This window comes from Phascolarctos cinereus, unplaced genomic scaffold, assembly GCF_003287225.1.
Source record: "Phascolarctos cinereus isolate Bilbo 61053 unplaced genomic scaffold, phaCin_HiC Scaffold_1;HRSCAF=81, whole genome shotgun sequence".
Lineage (NCBI taxonomy): Eukaryota > Metazoa > Chordata > Mammalia > Diprotodontia > Phascolarctidae > Phascolarctos > Phascolarctos cinereus.
This window is the reverse complement of record NW_027555514.1, coordinates 183,080,050-183,093,710: the sequence shown is the minus strand read 5'-3', so window position 1 is coordinate 183,093,710 and position 13,661 is coordinate 183,080,050. Positions and strand designations below refer to the sequence as shown.

The following is a 13,661-nucleotide window of genomic DNA, read 5'->3' as shown; positions in this document are numbered from 1 at the left end:
GAATTCCTAGACCCTAACTTATGCAAACAGCCAGACCACAGGGATTCTTTTTTTTTTTTTGGTCCTTTTAATTTTCTGAAGTTGTGTTTTTATACAAAAAGTGGCATAGACTTTTGCCTTATTTTAAAACACCAGGTTAAGGAAGAGAGAGGAAAACAAAATATACACACACAAAAAAAACCTGCTGATTTTATAATCTTAATTTCCCTATTTTCAAAGGAAAAAAATGTTCAAACAGTAATGAAAAAGCCAAAGATAAATTTTCTGTCTGTAGCTATTTTTGCCCGACTGGCCAGAAGAACCTTATTAGCCAAAGAAAGATCAGCCCAGTTACCTGGCCATAACCACCTAATTAGAAAAGGGAGGCACCAGAAGGAATTTTGAAAACCCTTACTTGCCCAGAAACATCACAGGCAAGACACACTTTCCTCCCTGAGCCAGCAGAGGGAATGTTTAGTAGCATTCTCTACACTTGGAAGCAGAGCTCCAGGCTCCCCACCTGCTTCTATTTGCATTTTTGGCAATTCTTGTGAAAGAAAAATCACATACCTGGGCAGATAGGCCATACTCATAAAAGGGTAGGAGTATAGTAAGAAAAGCTTCACCAGGTTCTGTAACCAGAGAGAGAAAAAAATCTCCCCTCCACCAATAAGCCCACCCTAGGCATGGCTAATTTTCCTTTTTAGCAGCCAATGTGGCACAATACTTGAGTCTCATTTCCCCTTCCTAGTTTCTGGCTTTCTGGATTGGGCTTTGTGGCTGAATGTGAAGTGATAACACAAGATCACAATCCACATCGTATTTCAAGGTAAAGGTCCCTACTAAGTCAACAAATGACCTAGTGATACCTCACAAATCTATGGCCTGGGAAAATTCACATTTTATGGTTCTGTTCCCAGTGGGAGCCAAGAGAGACTGGGGGCTACCTCGGGCCCAGACCAAATTCAGGAACTTGGAAGTGATAATCATTATGAAGCTGTCCCAAGCAGCAGGGAATTCCAACCAAACTCTTGTAAATAAGAGCAGGCATAGGGTAACAGCATGACGGCAACCAAAACCCTATATAAATAATATCATTTTTTTCCCTTTATAATCCAGTGTCTCACAGAAGAGCCTAACATCAAAAATGCAGTAAAAGGGCTAGGAAAGTCTCTTGCCCACTCCCAGCCATCTGTACACCTCCTTATCATCCTTTCTCTGCAAGGGTAGTCCCTCTCAAACCCTCAGTTCCCTTTGGCCCATAAGGAGTGTCCCCTCCTAGGCATATTTCTCTAAGTCAGTGCCACTAATAGACTCCAAAGGGAAAACACAGCAGAGAAGGCAGCTTAGTAGGTAGAAAGAGTGAGTGCAAGTTAAAAGCAAACTAGAGGAAAAAACCGGTAGAAGAGATGGAGCAGCAGCGGCGGTAGAGAAATCTGGCTGAGGATGCTTTGGTTCGGGGGGTGGAGAGAAAGAAAGGCTGGGTGTCTCCAGTGCAGTCACATGGGGAGCAAGTGGTCATCCCTCTCTTCTGATTCTTCCCCGAGCTGGTCGTCCCCCACACCCCGGTAGGCAGCAGGCACATTTCGGGGCTTAGACCGGCACACAAAATCGCAACCATCCTATGAGGAAAGACAAACAACTGACTGCTTAGTCTACGAATATCACAGGTCAGCCCTAGAGAGGCAGTTTCCAGAGAAGAGAAAAGTAACTCACAGAATAAAGATGCCAGCTGAGGATGTGTAAGTTTAAAATTCAAGTTTCTGAGTGCTGGACAGTAGGGTCTTGATGGCAGTAACCACTTCCTTTTCCCCTACACCCACCCCTCCCTCACCCGGTTCCAAAAGACTCAAACCACTTTGACAGAGAAAACTAGAATAAGCCAGTTCTTGCAAAAGGCCAGAATCTGTTTGTTCCCCACACTTGGATACAGAATGGGTACCCTAGCAACAGCCCTATTACTACTTACTGCTACCAAATTGCCCAGATCCTGCCAGAAGGCTAAATGAGGAAACTGCTCCATGCCTTTGGCGCCTACCACCAGCCTTTGGTATAAGAAGCCCCCGATGAAATAGACGGCCACCAGGGAGGCAAACCTACAGAGGAAAGAGAAGGGAAAAAGTATAAAAATAGTCAGGTGAGACACAGGTCCTAAGGAATAAGAAAGTTGGGCACTGAGAGCTAGAAGTAGTGAATAATCAGCAATACAATTAGTGACCTCCCCTCCCCCATGACCTTGAGGCTACCAGCTAGGCTACTGACCTGAACTGGTAAACCATGAGCCTGGGCTCAGAAATCTGTGTGAATCTGGATCCCGTTTAGCACAAATTCATTCTTGGTCAAAACAAATCATCAGCCCCATGGCTTATGTTTTTGTTTATCCCATTAGCAAAAGTAGGAATAAGAATTGTCAAGTCCTCTAGGACACAGCCTCCTTAATGCAATCAGTTTCTACTGTTAAACCCATTCACATTCTCCCAACTGCAGAAGTGGGGATGAGAATGCATTTTTGATCACTTACCCCTATACAGAAATTGTTCCTATTGATCCAGAAAAAGGGAATAGGTATTAAGGTATTTGTGGTTCAGAGCACTCACGTGATAAGGAAGATAGAGCCCACGCTGAGGTGGGAATCTTCAGGTGGGCAAGCCAGACTGCTGTCCATCTCAAAGAGGTAGAAACATTCTTGCATTTTGCCCCTTTCTTCAGACACAGGTACAAAGTTGCCCTGTGTGAAATGGGAAATAATAGTTTACTATGTTAAAAGTTACATTTTCTAGCACCCTTTTAACACTCACTCCCCTTAGCCTAATTAAGCAACCTAATGAAGGAAAGAAATGCTCTCTCGACTCCATATTTTTTCCTAATACGCCCATCCAATAATGCCATGCCCATCCTGCTGTTCAGCCTCTGTCCAACTCTACTAGATCCATGGTGTCTCACCCCAATGGTCTTTTTGTTACAGGAGATCATCACCACTGCCCGTCGCTGTTCCTTGCCACAATGGTTGTTATATTCATCACCCCCTTTATAGGTCAACATGATCCAGTCACCTGAAGTACAAAGAAAATTTTTTTTTTGTCACAGGAAAGGGTAGCAGCAACAGAATTGGGCAGTGGGGTGGGTAGAAAAGAATAAAAGGGATTCAGATGGATTAGCTTTACTTGAAAAATTTGTTCATTATAGCATCAAGGGACCTATGTACCAAACATACCAAAGTATTATGTGCCTTGCTTAATATAGTTGTGGAAATACCCATCATTTTATAGGATAATCGGAAATGAAAAAGCTGAGTCTAGGCTAGTAAGAAATCTTGATTTTTCCATATTAATGTAAGGGCAGAGTGACATGAATCTAAACAATTTCTATTTCACTGGGATATACTAAATAGCTATTTCAAATCAATCTTATAAGTTAATATTCAGTCACATTTATTAAATGCATACTACTTGCTGACTAAAGGGTAGAAGGGAGAAGCCTACCTACTTTCTGGTATTTAAAATCAGCCACTAATAATTCAAAGTTATCATCTATGTGCTGAATTGGTTGAATGATGGAGAGGAGAAGGGGATGGTGGCACAAGGATGATCACATTCTTTCCATCTTTAACCCTAAATGAAATAATCATGCCAACAGATGTTCCCCAAGCAACAAAGATCTAAAGAAAATTGTAAAAAGGGATATCCTTAAATGGGAGACCAGGTGGTAGTTCATTAGATACATCTGAAAGGGTAGAGAAATCTTGGGAAGCTGAGTTGATAGTAGTCGGCTTTGAAGTTAACTGATGATAGGAGAAGTACAAAAGGGCCTTACTTCCATTGAAGACATGGGTTTCATTGATTCTCCCTATTATCGTCTCCTTGTTATTCTTCAAGTTGATCTGCACCAGGCCAGCCCCGGAGTTGTTGCTGCCAACTTCCCGGCACACCCTAAACTTGTAGGTATAGGATTCTGAACCCTGGCCCACAGTACTTATAAAGCTGTTAAAACAGAACAGGGAAACAAGAAAGAAGGGGGAAAAAGTCAGAATGGGCATCTCCACTTACAGCAGAATCTGCTCTGACCACATCTACTGAGGTTTTGGTCCATTTATCAGAGTTCATCTCACCTTTTTGGCAGAGATGATTATGGTCACACTTAATAGCTAATACCATCTGCAGAAATGTGATACCTGAAACTCTGAAAGGTTAGCTAGTAATTAAAATACACCTGCCAGAGCTTCTAGGCTTTTTAACAGATTATCTATACTAAGCCCTGTCACTTATATATGCCATTTTCCCATGCCCAAGAACATGGCATTCTGCGATTGCTTTTTTCCTTACACGGACCTTTAACTGATATCCTCTTGGAAATTCCTGAGACTTAAGGTAGTAGGGAACAGCTGATGTATGGATCTAACAATGCCCATGTAAGAAGTCTAAGGCCCAGTGCCCAAGTCAAATAGTTTGTCATCAAAAGTACACTTTACAGAGGACAGGCTTAGTCTCTGGAGTCTGTTCCTGGAGACAGATAAATCAGCTGCATAATGTGAGAAATACAGGCTCCTAGGAAAAGTTGGGCCGATTTCCCTTCCTTTCCTTCATTATGAAACAGGGTAGTCAGTCCTCAAAAAAGCCACAGATGACATTCCCTACATGGTAAGGTTTTTTTAACCCTGGAATCAGAGAAAAATTGTTTAAAACAACTACTGCCCCCAAACCCTTGGAAGTTTCTGCCCTTTGTTGTTGTTCAATCTTTTCAGTTTGTCCAACTCTTTATGACCCCATTTGGGGTTTCCTTTGGCAGAGATACTGGAATAGTTTGCCTTTTCCTTCTCCAAATTTCTTGTTTCCTTCCAACCTTTACCTTTGGTCAAAAAGTGGAGTCAACTTCTTCAGAATGGCCAGCTCCTTCTCTGACTCTTTATCCTTCTCTCCTATCAAGTCACATGTTTTCTCTTCTACCTGCCAGGCCTCCCTCACTGCCACAGCCAGGAGTAGCAAAAACAGCAGCCCAGCCCTCCAACAGCTGTAAAAGGGGAACATCCTATTGGGAGACAAGAGGAAAGGAGAATCAGTCATCACAACATACTGCCAGGCTGATCCTTTAAAACTAAATGCAAAAAGCATCAAGACCTTTGGAATATGCAAAAATACATCAACACGTCTAGTACACACAACCCCCTCCAGCTAACCCACATTTTATACCTGTCACTGGCCACAGATACTTCCTAACTTATAGGTTTTTCTCATTCCTAGAGCTCTCCACCCAAATAAGGCACAATTTTACAGATTTCCCTTACACCCCTCTAGAATGTGTCTCTACAAGGTCCCTAAAGTGCCAAACTTATGCTAATTATTCTCATTTTGCATTTCTCTACAAAATTTTCCTATTATTTGTTATTCATAGTACTTTGCGGAGGGAGAAGAGATGATGAACAAGCAGAGCTCTCCCCAGTATTAAGGCACCAAAAAAGCCATTCTCAAACCAGGATTATTAGAGTGGAACTTCATGACAGTTTTCCTAATTGTCAGTTATTTCACAAGTCTTCAGGGAGGGAGAAGATATGATGAACAAGTAGAGCTCTCCTCAGTGTTGAGACACCAAAAAAAGGCCATTCTCAAACCGGGACTGTTAGAATGGAAGTTCACAACTGCTAAGGGCAAAACAAATCACACCTCACAATTTCAGAAAAACTGGGTGGGTAGGAGCATTCCTGCCTGTTTGGAGAAGAGTTAGATTAAGATTTATGTCAAGACAGTAGTTAGTCACAGCTCCTGCAGAAGTAAACTTCCTCCTTACCCCACCTCCACCCCAAAAGCATCATAGAAATTCAAACAAACCTGAGCTAGAAGCAAACAAGACTGCCTTGGTTCTTGTTTTTTTGTTTGTTTGTTTTTAGGCAGTTGGGGTTAAGTGACTTGCCCAGGGTCACACAGCTAGTAAGTGTCAAGTGTTTGGTCTGAGGCCAGATTTGAACTCAGGTACTCCTAACTTCAGGGCCGGTGCTCTATCCACTGCGCCACCTAGCTGCCCCACCTTGGTTCTTAACCTCTCAGACTAGCAAGAAATCCTACTGTCTGTCTTAATCATGGAGAGTAATAAAACAACATAAAAGAATAAAGCCTCGGGGCAGGTAGGTGGCCCAGGGGATAGAGCTCCAGCCTTGGAGTCAGGAGGACCTGTGTTCAAATCTGGCCTCTGACACTTGACATGTACTAACTGTCTGACCTTGGGCAAGTCACTTAACCCTGACTGCCTCACCAAAAAGGAAAAAAAATAATAATAATAAAGCCCCAATGAACAATTAACAAGCACGCATTATTTACATTAATGACTCATGTCTTTCACTCTCCAAAATTCAATTTTATAAATTATAGGAAGAAGAAAATTCATCAGATCAGTATAATTCTTGCCACTGAGCTCCTGGGAACCACCTGGCCAAATCAACGTAATGTTTGCATACTTGACCCATTTTGCCAGATTACTGTGGGAATGAAAATACTGTTCATTAATTAGAATCTACTCCCTATTGCAAAATTTATTGTCCCCTTCTGTCCATTCCCTTCCTGCTTAATTCATACTGACTTGTATGATAAGACTTCAACTTTGCAAAATGTGCCTTTACCTAACTTCCTTGATCCCAGAGGTTATTTTAAAGTACAACCCCTTGCAGGCTGGTAATTCTATAATCACACCATCCTGCTACCCAATTTTGCCAGGTTCTCCATTGTCCTAACTTTTTCTACTAACCCCCAAATTCAACTTTTCATTGTAAGTAATAACCATCACAAAGTCTGAGGATCCCCAACCACTAAAACACCAATCCTCTCAAGATCCAGAAAAAGTGACAGATAAAAAAACTATATTCTCCATTTGACTCAAAAAGATAAAGGGGAAATGACTTCTCCAAAGCTGAAGTGTGATTTAGTGGAAAATGGAACAAAGGACTCAGGCCCCAGACTGCTATCCGATTCCTGCATCACTTCCAAAACACTACCAAATAGTACTACCTGAAGGGCCCACCCTTTCTGCTACTACTTTCTGCATGCTACTTTCCCCACATACACAGAATGAATTCAGAAAAGTTTAAAGGAACCAAAATTCTTTTCCCTGGAAAAAGTCATCTCAAGTTTTGTAAGTACAGAGTTAGGAATAAGCCCTCTATGTCCCTTAACTGTTAATAGTTGAACTTTTCTTTAAAAAGCCTATATACCATTAAAACCCAATAGTCTACCTTTAGTCTATCCCATAAAGCTCAGCAACTACTAGATGTCACCCCCGATTTTTTAAGCAATGAATACCAAATCTCAGGTCATAAGAGAAATAGGCTTTCCATTCTTCCAACCCACACCAACATACCTACCTGTGTGACCCTGGGTAAGTCACCTAACCCCAACTGCCCTCACCGGAAAAAAAAAACCAAGCAATTATCTTTCTTAAACAATTTAAAACTTGGAAATAAGAAGGGTAATGGCCTCTTGTGATCCCCTTCCAACTCTATGACATCAGAAACACTCAACTCAAAGTTCCTACACCTGAGGTACGGAAAGACTGGTTTGGTAGATGGGAAGCAGCTTCCATCTCTAGATCCTCAACCTCCCAAGTCTAAGGATTGATTTCGAGCCTCCCTTACAACAAGAACTCCAGCCCTTCATCTTTCTCTTGCTTCCAGGAAAGGTTCCATATCCAAAACACTTAAGACAATGCAAAAAGAAAGCCTTTGGGAAACAGGAGCTCAAACTATGTCGCCGGCAGAAACTCTGAGCCAAGCTGCACGAGCTACTACACCTTCCAACCAGGCAGTCTTTGTCAAAAGACGTTCCTTCCTAGCATCGGCTCTAGTCTTCCTCTATCTGACGTCTTTACCAGCACTCCCCCACCGCCTCCCGCCTCCATCAAATTACCTTGTGAATCCCACAGCAGGGAGAACCCCCAATAATAGTGCAGCCAGATTCCACACCGAGGGGTGCAGGGGACTTCCTTAGATAACTATCCCTCCTTTTCTCAGCACCCATCGACTCCCCAAAATATAACGAAGTTCCTATAGGATCTCCTCTCCCTCTACTACCACGTCCCTGCAACTTCCCCGTGGCCTAGTCTGAGTTCCAGCCTCCCCTTCTTCCCAAGACCCCCGCCTTGGGAGTTGGGGGCTAAGCTCCCGGGAGGAGAGGGACGCCAGCGATCTGTTTTCCAGAGGCCCTCCTAGGGTCCTTCCATCCCCCACCCCCCCGCCTCCAGTCCCTCTCCCAGAGGCCCCGGCATACTCACGTGCCACTGGGGAGGAGGGGCGAAACGCCGATCGTCCTGAATTATTAATGAGCCCTCATGAATATTAATCAGAGCACCCCTCCTTTGGAATCCCCAGTGGATATAGTGTGGAGACGGAGCCCGAAGAGGGGATAGTCCAGGGTCTCAGCTGCAGCCCCAGTCCCAACAGCCAGGGTTTCCAGTAGCACCTCACACTGGCCCGCTCCGGGAACCGGAAACAGGAAGCGAAAACCTGCGACCCGGCAAGGCTACCTCCCACCAGGCCCCGCGGCAGGCGACCATGAAGGGGTTTTTTGTTTTTAAGCCCTGCCTCTTTCCCGTTCCTCCCTCCCACTCCCAAGTAGTACAGCCCACCGTTTGACCATTCATTGGCAAAAAGCGAGTTCAATGCCTCGCCTCCGAAGTTAACTCCGCCCTCGCTCCACCCTATCCAATCACTAACAAGATCCTCAGATGGGCACCTCCCTTCTCTCCTGCCGATCTCGCAGGTCCCGCCCCTAAACCCGCCTTTCTATCTATAGGTAACCTTCACCTCCCCACCTCAGGCTGTCACGAGGACTCACGTGCTTAATAGCTGGTCCTCTGCTCCTAGAGATGTGAACTCTGAAATACAGAAGCGGAAACTGGGAAGGGGGGGAGGGCTGGAGACAGGGAGAACTTGACCTGTGTGCTGCTCAGCATTTTGGGAGTTGTAGTCTTTTACCTTTGCTCTCCATACCTCGTCCCCCTCTTCCTCTTGCACCTTCGCGCCCCCCAATCTCGGTCTAGTAGGGATACTGAGGGACCAAACTGTGAGTTCAAGAGATTAAATTAGATTCCTAGGAAAATTCTAGAATGTGAATCTAGGGTGATAGTTCGTGAACATTTAGAAAAAAAGCGAGACATGATTTCATCAAGAGCTGGTTGTCCCACACTAATTTCATTTCCTCTTTTGACAGCCTTTCCAAACTGGTATTATCAAGAGAATATCTAATTTCAGCAAGGCATTTGACAAAGAATCCCATGATGTCTTTGTGTTCAAATATAGGGAGTTGTAGGCTAAACGACGGTGCATTAAAGTAGATTCAGAATTGGTTGAATAATTTGACCTACTGATGGGTCAGCGTCAGATTGGACGGGGATTTTTAGTGGAGTGTTCGGCTGTGCTGTTTAGCACCTTTGTCGATGATTTAAATAAAATCCAGATAGCAATACTTATCAAATTTTCAGAGGACAAAAAGATGATAGAAAACTTGACAAACTAGAACAGTGGCCAATATCTAATAGAATAAAATTTAATATAAAAAAATTAAGTCTTCCTTTTTTTTTAATGAATTGCTTATGTAGAAGAGGGGAGTTGTTAAGTGTGACACTGTGAGGGGTACCCTTTAATCCTGGAATCTGCAAGGCTATTCGGGGTTTTTCCCTCTCTGGGGTGAGAGGGAACAGTAAAGCTCAAGAGAGGAAAGCCTTTGAGGAAATTCCATTCTGAAGCCGTAGCAGGCAGGAGCCCCGGCTTAGTCACAGCGGATGATTCTCCCTTCCTCCAATCAGCTCTTTCAGAGTGTAGAGGTTTTCACCAATCAGCTCTTTCAACCTGACCCGCTCTCCGCCAATCATCTGAGCTCCCCAAATCAACAGGCGTCTTGCTGTCAGCTGTGCGGAGCTGTCAGCTTCTGTGCTCCTGTTCCTAGGCTTTCCACAGGCAGCTTTCTCCCGTTGTTTTCTCTCTCTCCTGTCCTTGACTTGTTCAGTAGCTGACTCTAGGCCCTCTGACCTGGCTTCTGTTCCCTGGGTTTACTATTTCAAAACATTGCTTCTCAGTGTGAAGCGAATTACTCTACCTTATGATGAGGAACCCCAAGCCCACAATTCTATCAGGTATAACACAAATCATCATACAAGAGTCTCATGCTCTGCAATCGATTCTTCCACGCAGAATTTATCAGTAATAATTTACAGTCTTGAAAAGTCATATTCAAATTAACTGCTAGCAAACAATGTACTTAAGCCACATTATTAGTGTTAGGCTTAACACTGTTTGCCTCAGTTTCCTCATCTGTAAAATTAGCTGGAGAAGGAAATGGCAAACAATTCCAGTATCTTTTCCAAGATTTCATGCCTGAGAAACGTCTCAACATTTAGAGTCCTTAGAATGAGGGAACTCCTATCTATTCCATACTGCTCTTCTCTATTGAACTTCCAACCCCAGGATGACCTTGGATAAGAAGAGAAAGGTTGGCTGACTTTCAATCTTGGATTATGGCCAATGGGGAGACATCCCAGCCACCGGTTGCAGAGGTCATCCTGGACATTATTAGCCATCTTCCGTCTAAGAGTTCTAATTGGTGAGAAGTGTTCCTTGGCATCAGATCTAAATTTGCTTCTTTACAGCTTTCACCCATTGGTCTTAGTTCTGCCCTCTGGAGCCAAACAAACAAAATCTAACCCCTCTTGCACACAAGGGTTCTTAAAATGCTTGAAGATAAATATAAGGTAAGGGAAATTTGGGTTTCCTCCTCCACCTTCCATGTCTTGGAATAGGTTTTAACAAAGTGTTAACTCCCAGTTACTTTATGACAAAATGGGAATACCTTGGAAACAATCAGAAGGGGAAAGGCTATTTGGTGAGCTGAATAGTAGCCATGACCCCTGGAGGCTAAACCCTGGAGACTACAATTTGACAATTCAACTCTTAATCAGTCCAGTCCAGGAGAGATGGATGGAAGAAGTACCCTGCCCCTTAGAAGAATCACTCTTGGAGGGATGGAGGAGACTTCTCTCCATCAGCTATGGCATCTAGCAGCAGAGTTATTTGCCCAGAAATCAGTAGCCCATTTAGCAACCGGAGAAGTAATCCTAGAGACTTTGAAACATGGTTGAGGGAGCAGAGACACACTCTTCAGACAGGCTACAGATACAGAGTTGGTTACTCAAGCAGTTTTGAGGAGAATGACCTCTGATGGCAGAAAAGAGATCCAGTTATGGATTATACTAGAATGAGCTAGCACTGGTAATTCAGAGTCAAGCTATGGAAAGGAGTGGACACTGAGAGAGACAAATTTAGCAGAGCCCTAAGAAAGGCTAGTGAAGCCTCCATAAGGAGGGAATGGACATTAGGTCCCAGCAATATTGGATTTGTCAATTTCATTGGCTGTATGTGTTCTCTATATGTGTATTCTAAATCAGAACCCAGTCTTTCCATGGAAACTGTGTATTTGTGAGAGAGTATACCCTAGGTTTGGGGGGGGGAGAGTTTTGATAGCTACTGTATTTACTATTTTCATGAGCTTAGTAAATGCCTTGTTTTGAGTTAATTGTGTCTCCTGACTGACTTCAAGGGAAGCATACCAGTGAGGGCTCCTGAGCAATAGTTTTAATATAGATCCACAGCTATCCCTAGATACAGAAGTGGGGAACCTGCGACCTGGAGGCCACAAATGATTTGTTCTGTGAAGTTTGGATTCAGTCAAAGGGCTGCACTTCAGGACCTATAGGGCCACATGTGGCCTCTAGGCCTCAGCCTCCCCACCCCTATGCCTAGAACCTAGGAGTAGTAGCTATCTTCCTTGACCAAAGGCAGCTAGCTGTCTTAGTGGACAGAGGATTGGGTGGGGGGTCAGGAAGATGTGAGGTCGACTCTGGGCAAATCACTTAACCCTATTTGCCTCAGTTTTCTCATCTGTAAAATGAGCTGGAAAAAGAAATCATAAACCACTCTAGTATCTTTGCCAAGAAGACCCCAAATGGGGTCATGAAGAGACAGACATGACTGAACAACAATAACTAACTAAACAGCTAACTTTTGACCAAACCCAGGAGCGTGAATATGAGTTTGAGGAGTCGGTCTGGAAGGAGTGCTACAAAGCTATCGTGTTCCCCCATCCACTGTCCTGGCATCTTGAAGGGTCCAGACTAAACATACCCAGTTCCTTCAACCCATTCCTATACAACTTGGATTCAAGGTTCTTCACTTTCCAGGTTGTCCTTCTCCCGTATAGGGCGGGCTATATGCCTAGGCACATTCTAACCTCTCTCTCTCCTCCCACCCCTCAAAAGTAGCTTTGCATTTTAATTTAATCATGATATGATTTTAGTTTCCAATGGTCAGTCAGTCAATAAACATTTATTTAGAGACTACTTTGTGCCAGATATGCTAAGTGCTCAGGATACTAAAAGAAGCAAATGACAGTTCTTGCCCTCAAGGAGTTCACAATCCAGTGAGGAAGACAAGATATATACAGGATAATTAGGAAATAATTAAAAGAGGGAAGGCATTCGAATTAAGAAGGTTAGGAAAGTTTTCCTGCAGAAGATTGGAATGTTAGTTGAGACTTAAAAGAAGCCAGGTGAAGCAGCTAGGTGGCACAGTGGATAGAGCACTGGCCCTGGAGTCAGGAAGACCTGAGTTCAAATCTGACCTCAGACGCATAACACTTACTAGTTGTGTGACCCTGGACAAGTCACTTAACCCCAATTGACTCACCAAAAAATAAATAAATAGATCCCTGTTTAAAAAAAGAAGAAGAAGAAGAAGCCTGTAGACACAAATGAGGAGGGAAAAGCATTCCGGACATGAGGGACAACCAGAGAAAATGGCCAGAGCCCAGAGATGTAGTGTCTTGTTCCTGAAACAGCCAGGAAGCCAGTGTCACTGGATTGAAGAATACATGTTAGGGAGTAAGGTGTAAGAAGATGGGAAAGGTAAGAGAGGGCTCTGAATGCCAAACAGAGGGTTTGATATTTGATCCTGGAGGTGATAGGGAGCCACTGGAGTTTATTGATTGGATGGTGAAGTGGTCAGATCTGCACTTGAGGAAAATCACTTTAGTGTCTGAATGGAGTACAGATTGGAGGAGGGGAAAGACTTGAGGCAGGCAGATCCACCTGCAGGCTATTGCAATAGTTCAGGTGTGAGGTGATGAGGGCCTGCACCAGGATAGTAGCAATGTTAAGAGAAGAAGGTACATTTGAGTCAATTGGCCTTGACAGTAGAGTGAACATGATGGAGTGAGAGATAGTGAGGAGGATAACACCTAGAACTGGGAGGATGATTTTTGCCTTCTACATTAATATGGAACAAATATGGATTGTTACATTATGCATAAGTATTATGCTTAATTTTCCTTAAATTTTAGTTCCTTTAGTTTGCTGAATAAAAATAATATACTTTATGAATGAGTATTCAATAAATTTTTACCTTTAAAGTTTAAAAAAATAAAACTTTCTGGGGATATCTCTTAATGAAATGTGCTGCACATGCCTATGGGATCACACAGTTTTCAGTTTCCCTAGAAATATTAAGAAATGGTCCTAAGTTATGGGGGTAGGATGGGGGGAGTTATAGAGAAGGGAGGAGGAAGAGCAGGGAAGTCCCTCAAAGTGGGTGATAGGCCCAGGATAAAAAGGCCTTTCTTAGGGAAATGGATTAAGGGTGATAACTCTAACTCTTA

General features: G+C 43.4%; 1 protein-coding gene across 3 annotated transcripts; it reads right to left on the bottom strand.

Moving 5' to 3' along the window:
- Positions 1-185: 185 nt before the first annotated feature.
- On the bottom strand, positions 186-8,810 carry M6PR (mannose-6-phosphate receptor, cation dependent). Of its 3 annotated transcripts, none has more exons than XM_020994173.2 (7): positions 8,793-8,810; positions 4,825-5,004; positions 3,793-3,959; positions 2,923-3,032; positions 2,577-2,707; positions 1,949-2,075; positions 186-1,601 (listed from the first exon to the last, which is right to left on the bottom strand). In XM_020994173.2, exons 2-7 carry the CDS (start codon positions 5,001-5,003, stop codon positions 1,479-1,481), a joined length of 837 nt encoding a protein of 278 aa, XP_020849832.1. In that variant the 5' UTR covers position 5,004; positions 8,793-8,810; the 3' UTR covers positions 186-1,478. The 3 variants fall into 3 exon arrangements, with proteins under 3 accessions (XP_020849832.1, XP_020849830.1, XP_020849831.1); XM_020994171.2 differs by lacking the exon at positions 8,793-8,810 and adding an exon at positions 8,230-8,493; XM_020994172.2 differs by lacking the exon at positions 8,793-8,810 and adding an exon at positions 7,866-8,183.
- Positions 8,811-13,661: the final 4,851 nt, after the last annotated feature.

Excerpts from the sequence above, each read along its gene's own strand:
- M6PR (XM_020994173.2), bottom strand. The coding sequence starts at position 5,003 with ATGTTCCCCTTTTACAGCTGTTGGAGGGCTGGGCTGCTGTTTTTGCTA. Across the intron at positions 2,076-2,576 it reads GGCTCTATCTTCCTTATCAC|GTTTGCCTCCCTGGTGGCCG; the intron begins GTGAGTGCTCTG and ends TTTCCTCTGTAG. Across the intron at positions 1,602-1,948 it reads ATCTGGGCAATTTGGTAGCA|GATGGTTGCGATTTTGTGTG; the intron begins GTAAGTAGTAAT and ends CTTTCCTCATAG.